The sequence below is a fragment of the Artibeus jamaicensis genome, unplaced genomic scaffold (genome assembly GCF_021234435.1).
Source record: "Artibeus jamaicensis isolate MK-2021 breed Jamaican fruit bat unplaced genomic scaffold, CSHL_Jam_final contig_64, whole genome shotgun sequence".
NCBI lineage: Eukaryota > Metazoa > Chordata > Mammalia > Chiroptera > Phyllostomidae > Artibeus > Artibeus jamaicensis.
Genome location: NW_026521911.1, coordinates 4,995,499 through 5,010,565, shown reverse-complemented (window position 1 = coordinate 5,010,565; position 15,067 = coordinate 4,995,499). Strand labels below are relative to the sequence as shown.

Genomic DNA, 15,067 nt, shown 5'->3' with positions numbered 1-15,067 from the left:
TTGAAGCAATCCCAGCTCCTTTGCAATTGTCCAATTTACAGAGCACAGTTCAAAATGCTTTGCAAACTCACTTGTGTTCTCTGTCAGGAAAGGGTTGATCCAGGCGAGGCTGTCCCTCTCTGAAACACAAAGGAGGGACTAGTGGAAGAACCTACCACATAGTTAGTCAGCAGTGAAGGAAACTACACATCCCAGCAGGCTTGGTTAGAAAAGCTAATATTTAAAAGCTGAGGTTTGGGTAAGGAGCAGGGAGCTCACCCAAGAAAGATGGCGCTGCAGTGTGGGAGTGACTCAGCACGGGCGTCCCGGTGGCTGCCCCTTCAGCTCTGTCCCAGAGCCACAAACCCAGTCTCTCCTCAAGTGCCTCTAGTCAGCTCCCCGCATCCCGTTCTGCAGTCCAAAGTGTGCCTGGTGAGGCTAAATCGCCCTCCTTTTCTTAACCCAGGGCAGTCTCTAGAAGGCCTGAAGATAAACATCCAGGGGAGACAACTGTATCTGTTCAGTTTTGCTGGGCTTGCCACAGACCGCAAATGGGCTTGCCACAGACCGGTAATCAATTCTCTGTAAGAAGCTGCAGTGGCACCACCATAAGCAAGGCTGGCAGAGGACTCAGCATCAGAGGCTCAGGGGACAGTGATGGATGACCATCTCCCAGGAAACTGGCCAGGGTGCCAGCAGCCATGGGCTCCAACAAAACCAGCCAGAAGCACAGGCCACAGGGCAGGTTTTAAGGCTGCAGCTTGAAGAGCTTGGAAGACACACTAGCAAATAATTATTGTCTCAGTTCTTGCGAAGTTCCATGTCCACGTGAAAATTCCAGATTCAGGTTGATTTGCTGACTCCTTTCATCCCATTTCAAGACTGCAGGCCCTTTAGAGGCAGCACTGCGATGACCCTCTTGAACCAAGACCACTGCTCCTGGACTTTAGATACTATGAACTTGAGATATTTTCACTCTTGTCTGATTTCATCCCTTGCCTTGTATCCCAGGGTCTCCCTGATTGTCTATTTCCAGTAGACTCAATGACTCACGGGTCCCTTTGCTTTAATTTGGCTTCTCCACAAGAACCTGCCTACAGAACTCTTTTGCTCCCTCTTGGATGTGCAGGTCTCACATGAAGGGCAGATACTCTACTGAAGCTTCTCTTGCACACACGGTGCCACTCTCCTGAGAAGATGCATCTGACAAGAACCACTTTGCAGTTTCTCACCTGAGCCTTCTGGTGGCTGAACGCTCCAGACCTGGGGATAAGACATTCACATCTACAGTGCCCCCTGCAGAGGAAAGACAAGCCTTCTCAGATGTTTGTAACCGATGGTTAAGCTTGTGTATTTCCCAACCCTCTGCTTCATGGCTAACCTCCCAACCCTGACATGATTCCAAGGGAATACTTTACTTATCGAGGGCGAGTGTGTCTTGTGAGTTCAGAGTGGTCAGAGCACCTCATGGTCTTTTCTCCTGCTCCCTTCCCTCCCTGTCTCGGCTCCAGCGCCCCTTCTGATGTCATCATTCACATACATTAGCTGCAGCTCCTTGATGGCTGGGAATGGGCTGGAGCGGGTGGATTCTTCAGGGTTTGGGCTGAAAGCATCTCTGGGACAGTGAACCAACTACAGGATAGTCTCCAGGGAAGGGAGTCACAGCGGGGGAGGAGGCTGGGAGGGTGCGGGGAGAAGCCAGGCAGGAACGCACTCTGCTGCGTGATCTTATGGCCCCTGTAGGAACTACCCAGGTATAGTCTTTCGGGTCGTCACTGTGAGGGGGCAGGCAGACACACTTCGCCTAGTCGCTAAGTATTTTCCTAGTAGGATAGCCACATTAATTTGGCCAACATTTTTGTTGTTATTTTTCAGAATTTATAATGAAGACAATAACATTGTCCCAGATTAATATTTCCTCATAGAATTTCACAGAACTTTTCCATAAACTTTCACAGAAGTGCAAAACAAAGTGCTGTGGCTTGGAAAACTTGGTGAATTATGGAAAATTCTAATTTGCTTTGTCTCACAGATGGCACTCTGGGCACTGCTGACGTATGTGGCTCACGCAGCAGTTTCCGTGTTTCTCATCTGTCCCCACCCCCTTAACTGTGTAACCCTGGAAGGCTCGTGCGTTTACTTCGGAGCTTCTAAAGTTGAGCACCTTGGTATTTATAGATCATACTGTTTAACTGAAAAGTTACCAGCTTCCCACTTGGGAGCTCCTTTGCTGAAGGTCTAAAGGGGGGAAGCACACTCCCAGAACCAGGTGAATCTTTGAGCTTTGCGGTCACGTCCAACTTTCCACGCACTTCCTTCTCTTTGTTTGAACCCTTGTACATTACCCAGCCCTGGAGTGCAAGGTGCAGTGTAGTCTGAGACTAATAACAGAAAAATTCTAGCATAATTACTGAAGATCCTTTCCTACAAACAGGACGGCTGCTGCCTGTACGGCCCCCTTCACTCGGAAATTGGCATGCGGTGTCCTGGGATGCAACCCCACCACGGCACATATCTGGACAAGCTGAGCAGAGGCTGGATTCCAGCCTCCACTAGCCCCCACCCCCAACGGCGTGCCTTGTGCAGGGCACACAATGTGCAACTAACCACGGTGGCCCTGCCTTTATGCAAACATATCGACCCATTAAATATGAACCAGGGATAAGACATTACCAGAAGTCTTACTTGAAACAGCATTATTTAATACTGTTACCAACCCAGGGGTAATTGAATGCTGAAATCTATCCTAGATTATAGCGGATTAGATAAATATACATAATTCTACTATCTTCTAGAAAAATGATTGTGGTGTTGGCAAATCAAATGGGAAAAGTGAGTAAGCAGATGTGAGATCACCTGGAAATGCTTAGTTCCAGTACCAATTCAGGACAATGTGTTTACTAAATAACTGCCAGCAGAAAAACATCTACACCGAAATGAAACTAGGAAACCGTGTAATTAACTTGAACAGTTTATCTGCTGGTCACATTGATAAATGACTCAGAAATATTACAAGTATGATGATGCTTGACAATGAACAATGCCCAATCAGTACATTAAACATAAATTCATAATAGCTATTTCTTAAAATAGGTTCATGTATTAATAAGCATTAATTTAGCTCTACAAAAAGAAACACGAACTACTTGTGGAAAAAACTTTGAACTTTTCCTTTTGAAAAAAATGTGTACATGACAATGGCGTAGCTTGTTAGCTCCTTTGCAGCTACTGTGTGGCACATTGTAAATGGCGTGAGAAAAATGGTCTAAAGAACTCAGCTTTCTGGAAGTCAACTCGAAAGATGAACGCGACTAACATTTTTGGACTTTGCGGTATGGAGTGGAATTCCCTTTGTAACAAAAACAAAATCACATAATTTTTCAAAGGTTTAGGCACTTTGCAGCAGACTGTTGCCAATCTAGTAAAACTGATACGAAGAAATGATTTTATAGTGTAACTATTTAAACACAAATCATATGATTACATTCCACAAAGTGAGAGACTTCACATGTATAAAATACTTCATTCTGACAAACACGCACTGCACTGCCACAGAAGGGCCGTGGGAGGCACTGCCTGATTCCCACCGTGCAGCTCACTGGCTGAAGGTCTCCCAGAACCAGAGAGTGAGCCGTGGAGGCTTTGCAGTCTTCGTTCTTCTGTATGTTCAGTCAACACTCAGATCGTAGAAATCCTTCTCACCTCTCCGCCCACCTGCTGCAGATGGGGTTTGGCCTGGGGGCTGCAGTTTGCCTACCCCTGTTCTACGGCCATTTGGTATCACAGAACATTTGTGTCATCTTCTGGGTGAAGATCACCTCAGAATGAGTATTCATAGGGATACATATGCTTAAAGATTTCTTTAATACATGTACCCTGCTGCAACCTGTTACCTCTGTAAACGCAACTCAAAAGTTATGATCTGCAGATCTAACATCACCATGTTTCAGAACCTTATGACAATTTGGTGAATATTTAAATTACCGTATTTTAGGACCATAAGATGCACCTAGGTTTTAGAGGAGGAAAATAGAAAAAAATTTTTGAAGCAAAAAATGTGGTAAAATATTTGATAACTTGTGACCCCGCTTCACTGTCCCCCCTCCCACAGTGAGCCAGGTAAGCTACAGACTATAAATGCACCCCTTTCACTCCAAATTTGGGGAGTGCGTCTTATAGTCCAAAAGTAGGGTACCAAGGACTAAATCTTGTTTAAGCGTTAACATTGTGCTCTTTAAAGCAATGAAGCAGCTTTGTTAATGAGGTTGAAAGGACCTGTAAGCAAAGGGTGACCTGTGGTTGATGGTGTAATATTGCCAGCTGCTGAGCTAACCGGAGTGGGGTGATTTTAGGTGACGTGCATGCCTGTAATTGAATTTCTTGAGTTAGGTTTTAGGGTTTTCTAGTAGGAAATGTTCCTGTGATCATTTTCCACATTAGCTACCAATCAAAACAGGCAGTAACTTGCTGAATTTAATGATGAACGAAGGCCTTATGAAACAACACCAGATGTGTAAAGTGTATGAAAACAGCGGTAGGTACTGCTTCTTCCAAATGGCTGAATGTGTGCAAACAGTAGAAATTCTGTAGCTAATAATTGTTTCAATTCTTTGGTGACGCCTTCTCCTCAGCTGCTCGGCCGGCCTACTAGAGGAAGGGCTGGCGTCTGATGGAAGTTGTACCCCTTACGTTTTCCACTTTTCCCTCCATGATGTCAAGGTTTCATGACCCAAGGTGAAAGTCTATGGTCCAAAGCCAGAGTTTTACCTTCAGTTTGACTTTCAAGTGAAGCAGTACCTGCATCTGGGTCCAGGCCACTTCCAAATAAGATACTGGATCATTAATTACTAAACCTAAGTTTAGTACTGCTGTTCTTTAATCTTGTTTTCCAGATTTAAGAAACCCCTTTGACTCTTTTAAGCTATCTATAACTTACAGAATTTAGTAGAGTATATCTTTGTAAACAAAAATAAAACATTTATCTTTTCTCCTTGCCTGATCCCTCCAAAATTTGGAAATTCTTATTTGTACGGCAATACAGTGATTCAAGTGTGTCCAAAAAGACTTTAGTCTCCTTGTAGCAGGACACAACCGGAAGCACTGACTCTGTCACCAGGGCTTTGACTAGAATGTCATTTCTGAGAAGATATGCATTGAATAGGAAGTGACTAGTTTTAAGGGACTGAGCTCGACTCACAAGGCGCTGGCACTTACAAAGCTCTCCTGGAAGCCGGGCCTGGCGCCCTTGCAGGGCTCCCAGCCTGGCCGGTGAGTAAGGTAGGCCGCTTCATGGCACCCAAAAAGCTCAGAATATTTTGGGGACCCCAAGAAGGAGGAATTCACCCAAATCTGCAGGTACTGCAAGTGAAGGCTGATGGTGGGTTCTTGGCTCGGCATCAGCCTTAAGGCTTTAAAATGTCCAATCGGAAATTCCTGGTAAAAGTCCCAGCCAAACAAAGTTGAAAAGGCCTATGTCATCAATTATTACTTTTGTTGCACTTAACCTATCAGGCTAAGTTTGATGAGACTGCATTTGTTTTGCAAACAAAAACAGTCTTACCCTGATTGTCTTTGATAAAAATGAGGGTGAGTAGAGAAAAATTTTGTTTCCTTGGAAAACTAGATTCTAGTCCGGTTCATTCTCTTTGAGCTATTTTATTTCACCTGTTTGTAAGCTGGATCCTGCCATCCTGTGCATTTTTTCAGTAATGAACATTTCCAATTTTCTCCCACTCCTGACTTGGTATCACTAAGAACTAAAACTGCCCTTTTCCTGAAGCCTCGCAAGCTGAGGCTGCAAGACCTGCTGTAACTTGAAAGGATCTATCACTACGACAGTTCGTGACTCTCAGGAAGTTCACCAGAACATGGGTCTTTGAGCTCCAGGAAACAACCATGATGGAGACTGCCACTTCCGTCCTCACTCCGCCACCTCAAGGCACTTCAGGACCATCTGGAGATCCTTGTGGCTGCCCTCTGGACTCAAAGACTGAGTTTATAATCTGCTCCAACAATTCAGTTTTGTTTTCCCTTTTGTTTCTGTGTAAGTCCAAGTCTTTTCTTTTGCAGGTCTTTTGCATCCCAGCTTGTAACGCACATCTCTCCACAGCCACCAACTCAGCTTTTGGTTAAACTCTCTGGGAAGTTTAGATGGGAAGAAAAGGGGTGCAGAATACACCACTGTGGCAAAGAGTCATTTTGAGCTGAAGGCACCTGGGAATGAGCAGATGCAGGAAGAGGCCTTTCTTTTCCCTGAAGTCCTTCTATGTGCCCGAAGAACTCAACTGTCGGAAATCCTCTCCCCCGGGAGTTCCGGACCACACCCGAACGGACAGTCACGAAACTGCCATCTCTCCCACGTGTTCTCCTAAGGCCCCGTTATCTCTCCTAAAAGTCATTTGTTTTCCCGTAAGTGCCCTCTGTCCCTGTCCTTCTCCTTATTAAGCCCCAACTTCTTCCTCCTTGAGGCACATTTTTCTCTGAACTCCCGTGTAGATATGTGACTATGTGTGAAAAGTCTGCCTTCTCCCTTGCTAACCTGTCATTTGCCAGGCCCCCAACTACTGAATCTAAGAGGACAGGAAAGATTCTCCCTCTCCAACAGGAGAAATTAAGTCCAGCAGCATGCTCACACAAACCTCTGCAATACTGACAGCTTATTCCCGCCCAGCTACTACAGTTGGACATTAAAATTAACAAGTTTCCTTATTCCTGAAGGAAGTGCAGCAGTTTAAATAAACAGCACTGAATTTCTCCAGGTGGATGGGTCATGACCATTCTTTTTCTTTTTCATTTTATAGCTCCCCCAGAGGGGTTTAACTACTGTTAGCCAAATTTTAGTCATTATTTCCAAACATTTACAGCAGAGAACAAGCTGTAATTTTTGACACTAAAACAGGACAAAGTTATCAAACTAATTATACTATGGCGCTGATATGATGTAAAATGTAGATAGATACAGATCCGCAAATCACCACACAGCTGCGAATTCCAGTGATAACTCCTCACTGAAATTCCCGTCTCACACGACTGTTCCCCCAGTAGCGCATCATAAACCACAGGGGTAAGAGGATTTCTTCTGTCATGTAAATGTGGAATTGAGAGCTAAAACTCTACACTTAGCAACAAATGATTTTTTCAAGAATAAAGTAACATGGAACCCATAAAATGTATAAAAAACCCTTAAATTATTAAACACTTTTAGGGACATTGGCTAAATTCAGAGAGTGTTTGCATTAAAATGGAACTTTTTGCAGGTATTTAAAAACTTTCATGCATTGTGTACCTGAAATTTTTTGTCTCTTGATTTGCTCTGACTCCTCCCTCTTCTTAGTATAAGAAAAACCCTCTCAGTGCAAGGACAGCCCAGATTACCAGTCCTGGAAACTCTGCAGTAGAGTTTGACCATAATATTTGATTGAATTCTGCTAAACCACATACTACTATTTGGATCTCTTGTTTGTAGACAATTCAAAAATGGATTTTTCTCCATTAACGATCAATTTATCACAAGGACCAAAGAGATGGCTTCAGGTGGTGGCAGTGTTTCACGGAAGTACCACGGTGGGGAGTGGACAGAATGACCAATCTGATTAACACAACCACCTTTCACCTAGTTTTTCCTTTAAAAAAAAGGCCAATGGTTTTTAATTTTTCTGGAGTGAAAATGGCAGCACAGGAAGGTTATTAAAATGTGCAAGCAAACTACCTCTTTCATGTCCTCATAAAGGATTAATGTTTTCTAAAATATAATTTGTCATAGGGCTCACAGATGAGCACCTTTCACACCGGGTGATGTGCAAACAAACCATTATTTGCTTAGAGGAAGCAGATTTTTGTTTGTTGTCTTTTTTTTTGTATATTCTAGTTAACAGGAAGTCTTCCAAGAAAATAAAGGGAAGGGAGAGGGGAAGTAATCCAACCCTACAGTGCCCACCCAGAATCCTAGAAGGAAAAAGCAAAACCATTGAAATAAAGGCGATTTAGCGATGTCCCAAAGGGTAGCAGTATTTCCAAAATACTTGTTGTGGCACAGATACAAAGTCTTAAGAATGCTAATACTTAGGTTGCCAAAAAGTGAGCCACGTGGGGCAAGAACTTGGAAAATGAAAGAGACCAGATTTAGTCTCTGCCTTTTGCCCAACACTTGTAAAATAGTTTGATGTTGCCTGTTTTCCTGATGGAAACAAAGGTCTTTGAAAAATCGGCCACAATGTTACAAGTCACCCAGTGGCCCCCGAACTTCTCCCATGCAGTGCGGGAGGGCTTCATTCAACAAGCAGCGGCTGGGGCCGCTGCCAGGGTGTGCTCCCACTCACTCACTCTGACTTTAATACTGTAGAGTCTCAGTTGCCCAGTGTTTAGCAGCATTATCATTAGGGATGTGCCTGTTTCTATACATAGATTCTTTAAGCAGAAGTATATCTTGAGTAAAAAGCACAGAAGACAATGGTGAGAAACAAATGGAACTCACTAAAAAATGTAAGATGGCGGACAGCCTGGGTAACTGCACCTGAAATGCAGCCAGAAGTCAGAATCTCGTGGTAAAAGAAAGAACAATCTCCTGGGCTGTGTGTTGCAACTGTTTAGTTTCATGTTTTCCTAAGGCACGACCACAGTTCTTTTTTATATTTATGTTTTGGCAAGTGCTTTTCTATCTGGAGGATCATAAAAGTGGGCGGAAGTATCCGCCTAACGGCACGTTAGCATGCTAGGTAAGGAAAATACTATTTGGACTAAAACTAAGGCAAGTAGGTGAAAAATGAACAACATTTGTATTGGTTTTAAATTTGTACTAAGGCTACTTACTAAATACTGGGGAAGTGACGGAAGTGTTTAATATCTTTGCGTAAGAAAAAAATGAGCTTCCTTTTGAAGCTCGTAGTAATGATCTGAAGTTTATAATAATGTATAAGAACAGTCATAAAAATGCTAATGGTGTAGAGCTACAAATATGGTAATATATGAGCAAAGGGGTCAAATGAAATTTTTAAACCTGGACAGGTGTTAAAAGTGATACAATTTGTTATACATTTGAATCCAAATTAGCACTAGCTGCCTTACAGTGAGATTTCACTGCCATTTTTCAGCACTTTAACTTTTGGGAGTTCTGTTACAAGTTCAAGTAAGTGAGAGCTGTTCCCAACTCTTAAATCTATTTCCTTCAGAAAAATGAAGGAGCAGATATTCTAAATAATAAGTTTTATGTAAATAGGATCCTGATCATTTAGCTCTAGTTAACCCAACACATTTTCTATGAAAATGGAAAATACTGCATAATTTAAAATGTCAGAGTATAATGATATTCACTGGTAACTTCAAATAAGTTATGCCAGGAGGATGGAATATGGGTAGACCAGACCATGTTTGCCTAGCCATAAAGTAACGACTTGAAGATCTGCCAAGATCAAAGGCAACAGAACAACCACCTCTAACGGTCTGCAGATACAACACTCTGCACAGGTGTCCTCATGGCCTTCATAAAGGCTGCAAGATGACCCTCCTGCTCTGACTGGCTTTGGACACACCCAGACAAGCCAGAGCTGGGGTGTGACAACCCAACCCAGTGGCAGGTCTGAGCTTGCTTATGACACCCTCTGATTAGCACAGAGGCAGACAGTGAAAAACTACCAGAATCCCACTGATAGCTCTTTAAACAAAACTAAACAGAAACCTTGGAAAACCAACTGTCATGAGGTTACTTGGACAAAAATACAAATCAAGGCTGACACTGCTAAGTGCTAGGTCATAGCTGGTCTTCTGGAGATGGGGTGTTGCCAGTATAGTGATTCTGTTATTTAACCAAATATTAAGAAAGTATAATTCACATGCAACCCTTGTCACAAAAGGAGGAAATGGTAAATTTGCTATGATCAGCACAAACTGTTAACCTGTTAAGAAAAGCCCACTTTTTCTAGCATTCAAGTATACATAGACTTATCATGTCTGTTTCTTTTTAACATCTCAGGGTGAGGGTGAGGGTGAGGAGGAGGTAACGACATAAGCTGAACATCCAATGCGCCCCACCCCTCATTCTCCGCGTGGCTGGCAGCATCAGTCAGAGTCACCCTCGGCTGTGATGGTCATGATGCAGTTGAACATGTAGATCTTGAAGGATCTCCTTATTCCTTTGACTAGGCCTATGGCAGGTATTTTTGTTGTTGTTTTCTTGGTGGAATCATTTATCTGTGCTTCCTGAGAGGCTCCAACAGGATCACGGGCCAGATTCCGAAGAGAAACTGTTTGGAAACAAATCAGGACAAAATGAAAGAAGATGAAAGTGTTCCATTTCATCCCTGAAAAAATGGGGAAAAGCGCATGGGCTATGCCTATAGTGCTTGGTAGGTTTGCTAGTGATTTGTCTTGTTAGACGTGCCTGAGCACAGCATATTTTTTCAGGCTTGTACCAGATTTCCGAAACTATGTTTATTTAATTTATTTAAATGTATTAAGCATCTATTTGTCAAGCGTAGAGCTGGGAATTAAAATAGCCTCAGGTCCTTAAAACAACTCTGCAATGTAGCTATTAACAGGTCAATTTTATTGTTGAAGAAACTAAGGCTGAAAGAGAAAAGTCTTGCCCAAGGTCACAACGCATTAAGTGGAAGAATTAAGACTCAAAAGAGTATCTGGTTCTGAAGCTTGTACCCACTCCCCACCTCTCCACCCCACCCCACCTCCCCAGTGCTTCCTCTCTCCCAACACACACCCTGTGAAGTGGACTTACCTTCACTTTTGGCCTGCATCTCAGGTAAAGTGTTCTTGTATATACACTGAAAGAAAAGAGGAGAGGAGAAAGCTGTTCATACTGATTTTTAATCCATGTGAACTGGTGTACAGACAAATTTAACCACAGTGTCTACGTATATACAAAGAACAAGCAACATTGGTATATCTTTTGTTCTTTTAGCAAACATATATATATTTAATCCTCACCTGAGGACATGTTTCCACTGATTTTAGAAAGATAGAGAGAGGGAGAGAGAGATCAAAGTGAGAGAAAAACACTGACTGGTTGCCTCCTGCACGTGCCCCTACTAGGTCTCAAACCCACAACCTACGCATGTGCCCTGACTGGGAATTGAACCAGCAACCTTCCAGTGCACAGAATAACGTTCCAACTGAGTGATGTGACCAAGGCCTGGCAACCACTTTTTCTGAGCACCTACTCTGCACAGGGCACTTGGCAAGGTGCTAAGGGAGACAGAGAAAGGATCGGCTCTCAGACTGTGACCTCAGGATGTTGCCAGCTTTCCAGGGAGCATTTTATTCACGCCCCATAGGATGCAGGTTACAGCTGCTAGTTTCCTCTTTGAAGACATATGGTAGCAAGGATTAGAATATTCTTAGAATATTTTGGAAATGGTTATATCAGCTCTACAGGATTACAATACAGGTACGAAATAAACAGAAAGATAACAGCTTTTTTCATAGTATCCTTTAAAATGAATCACCTCTGAAAAGATCAGAATCTAGTAGCAGTGCATACAGCAAAGGTAAATTTAAATTTACCGTGAAAAATTCATTAAAATGCACATAACATACAACATACATAGTTTTGTGTACAGCACACTATTTAAATATATTTGAATAATAACATACAGTGTATCACGTGTGCATGTGCAAGACACAATGTTAGAGTGTGAAAATTTTTGTTTTACTTAAAATTTTATTTATTTATTCTTAGGGAGGAAGCAGGAAGAGGAGGAGAGAAGCATCAATGTGTGGTTGCCTCTCATGAGCCCCCACCAGGGACCTGGCCCACAACCCAGGCATGTGTCCTGACTGGGAATCAAACCTACAACCTTTTGGTTTGCAGGTTCATGCTCTAGCCACTGAGCTACACTAGCCAGGCCCAAATTTTCTCTTTAAGAGAAAGAAAAGGTGAAAGAGCATGTATACTTGAATTTGTGCAATTTCATGTGACTATAATGTCACTCTACCCAAAACCAAAACTGTAAAGAGGAGCATCAATATTATGAAGAATACTCTACTATCCTAAAATATAACCCCCCTGACAGTTAATCTCTAAAGGAAAGTTGCTACCTTTTCCCTTTTCTTTAGGAAAGAATCCTGAACTGGAACACAGAAGCCTGGATTCCAACCCTTGCTGTAGCCTCCACCACTCCCAACAGTACCTACAGTACTGGGGCAAGTACTGAGCCAGAGCTTTCTACACATTTGATTCTTAAACAACCTACCAGGTGGGCATTACTGGTCTTGTTTTACACATGAGAAATGGTCTCAGAAAGGTCGAATATTCCATTCGAGGTGCCACGTCTAGTAAATGCTTGAAACAGAACTTGAATTCAGGTTCTGGCTCACCGTAAACCAATCTGGCATACTCTGATTGGCCAGTGACCTTGAGCAAGTCACTTCTCTGGGCCTCAGTTAGCTTCACCACAAAATGAAGACAATGTATTAGAGGGTTTCTAAGGTTTCCTAGACTGACTTGGGGAAACAGAGAAACTGGGCTCGAATCCAGGCAATGACACGAAGACCATGTGCGAGGTACACGACTGCTATGAGCTTGTCTTTCCTCACGTAAAAAGCAATACCGGCCTTACAGGACTGTCATAAGGGTTAAAGGAGGTAATATCTACCATGTGCCTAACCCAGATGAGGTTATGAGCATAAAGTTCAAACTTTTTATTATGGAACACTTCGAACATAAATAAAAGTACCTATCGCATAAAGTTGTTAAAAATCTTATCCTCTCAAATTTGCAGCATCTGTAATGACGTGTCCGTTTACATTCCTGACACTGGTTATTTATGCATGGTCTTCCTCTTCTCTCCTCGTTTAATCTTACAGATATGTCGGTTATTCAGTTACTGTACCTCAGCTCCAAATCCGCCCTTCCTACTCTGATGGTGAGGCAGGAGCTGAGAATACGAAGCACGTTTCTGCACCGACAAACGCTCCCTGGCAGGCTCTTCTGACAGAGGGCACTCAAGAGAGACTGCAGAGCTGGAGGAGAAAGAAGGGGCTTCTTCCTTCCTGTTTTATTTGCTTTTTAAAACTATTTTAATTTTTTTAATCCACATCCAAGGACATTTTTTTTCCATTGCTTTAGAGAAAGAGGAAGGGACAGAGACAAATATCAGTGTGAGAGGGGAACACTGACTGGTTGCCTCCTGTCTGCGCCTGGACTGGGGAATGAACCTGCAACCTAGGTACGTACTCGCACCAGAATTAAACCCACAACCCTTCGGTTACAGAACAACGCTCCAGCCAACTGAGCCACACCGGCCAGGGTGTTCCTGTTTTATTTTAACGAGGGCCTGTTGGCCTGTGGTTCCTGTGGGCAGCATCCTGACAACGCTTTGTCACTCTGGCAGCAGCTCTTTGTTCCTCCTGGAGCAGCAGCGCCCTTAAGAGGCCCGGGTTCCCTCCCAGAGGGGTCTTTCCTCTGAGCTCAGATACCAGCACCAGCTGACTGGTACCTCCTCTTCAGACTTCAGTGTGGAGACCCTAAAATCTTCAGTATTCTTCCCCTCACAGAATCTAAGTCCCTTGTATTTAAGTTTGTGACTTTGACAACAGAGTATGGAGAAAGCAACACCATATGTACTCTGAAACCAGGTTCTAAAAGGCCGATTACACTGAGGATAAAGAGGCCACATGCAGGCAGCTCTAGTTTAAAACAGCTCCTAGATGACGGCCAGTATCAAACGACACCCCAAGTAAGTGAGTCATCTTGTACATCTATCCCACCTGAAGTCTACAGATGACTGCACTCTGAGCTGACATTTGACACCAACGCTACGATAGACTCCGCAAGAGGACGGCCTGGCCAAGCCCTCCCAAAGTCAAGACCCACACTACTAGGAGCAAAGAAGACTGGTTTATTTCTAACTGATATGTTTGGGGTTGCTGTAGGACATTAATAACTGACATGTGCCACTCCAACTTTTTTTTCTGGAACTCCAATTAACATCACTTTATCTTTCATTTCTCTTTTTTTAAGCATTTTTAAAAATTTAATTATAGTTCAAGTACAGTTTTCTCTTTTACTCCCACCCAGCCCACTCCCGCAGTGATCCCCACCTCCCTCCCATTTCTACCCCCCTTAGTTTTTGTCCATGTGTCCTTTATACCTGTTCCTGTGAAGCCTTCCCCTTTTCCCCTGAAATTCTCTCCCCTCTCCCCTCTGGTCCCTGTCAGCCTGTTCTCTATTTCAGTGTCTTTGTTTTTTTTCTGCTTGCTTGTTTGTTTTGTTGTTTAGCTTCCTGTTAAAGGTGAGATCACATGGTATTTGTCTTTCAATGCCTGGCTTATTTCACTCAGCATAGTGCTTTCCAGTTCCATACATGCTGTTGCAAAGGGTAGGAGCTCCTTCTTTCTTTCTGCTGCATAGAATTCCATTGTGTAAATGTACCATAGTTTTTGGATCCATTCATTTACTGATGGGCACCTAGGTTGCTTCCAGCACTTGGCTATTGTAAATTGTGCTGCTATGAAGACTGGGGTGCATAGGTTCTTTTGGATTGGTGTTTCAGAGTTCTTAGGATATAATCCTAGCAGTGGAATTGCTGGGTCAAAAGGAAGATCCATTTTTAGTTTTCTGAGAAAATTCCATACTGTTTTCCATAGTGGTTGTACCAGTCTGCAATCCCACCAACAATGGATTAGGGTCCCCTTTTCTCCACAACCTCTCCAACACTTGTTGTTTGTTGCTTTGTTTATGATGGCCATTCTGACCAGTGTGAAGTGGTATCTCATTGTGGTTTTAATTTGCATCTCTCTGATAGCTAGCAATATTGAGCATCTTTTCATGTGTCTCTGGCTCCTCAGTATGTCCTCCTTGGAGAAGTGTCTGTTCAAGTCCTTTGCCCATTTTTTAATTGGGTTGCTTGTCCTCTTAGAGTTATCTTTCATTTCTCTTAACCCCAATTCCATACTTTTGTCTCTGATGCATGTCCGTAATATTTCCTGATCTTCCACTTCACTAGTTCTCTCTTCAATTGAGTTTAATTTGCTATTAGTCATATATATTGAGTTTTGCATTTTTGTTACTACAGTTTTCATTTCTAGAGATTCTTATTTGGTTATTTAAAAATTTTGATTGAAAAAGTTTCTTTTTCCT

General features: G+C 42.9%; 1 protein-coding gene across 2 annotated transcripts in view; it reads right to left on the bottom strand.

The window, feature by feature from the left end:
* Positions 1–2,937: 2,937 nt before the first annotated feature.
* The window catches only part of ACER3 (alkaline ceramidase 3), a 115,981-nt gene continuing 103,851 nt past the window's right edge, over positions 2,938–15,067 (bottom strand). For both annotated transcript variants that reach the window (XM_037138096.2, XM_037138097.2), the window contains exons 10-11: positions 10,706–10,751; positions 2,938–10,217 (exon numbers count right to left, since the gene is read on the bottom strand). In XM_037138096.2, the coding sequence (XP_036993991.1) occupies positions 10,161–10,217; positions 10,706–10,751 (103 nt within the window). In that variant the 3' untranslated portion in view covers positions 2,938–10,160. The remainder of the gene's footprint in view (positions 10,218–10,705; positions 10,752–15,067) is intronic.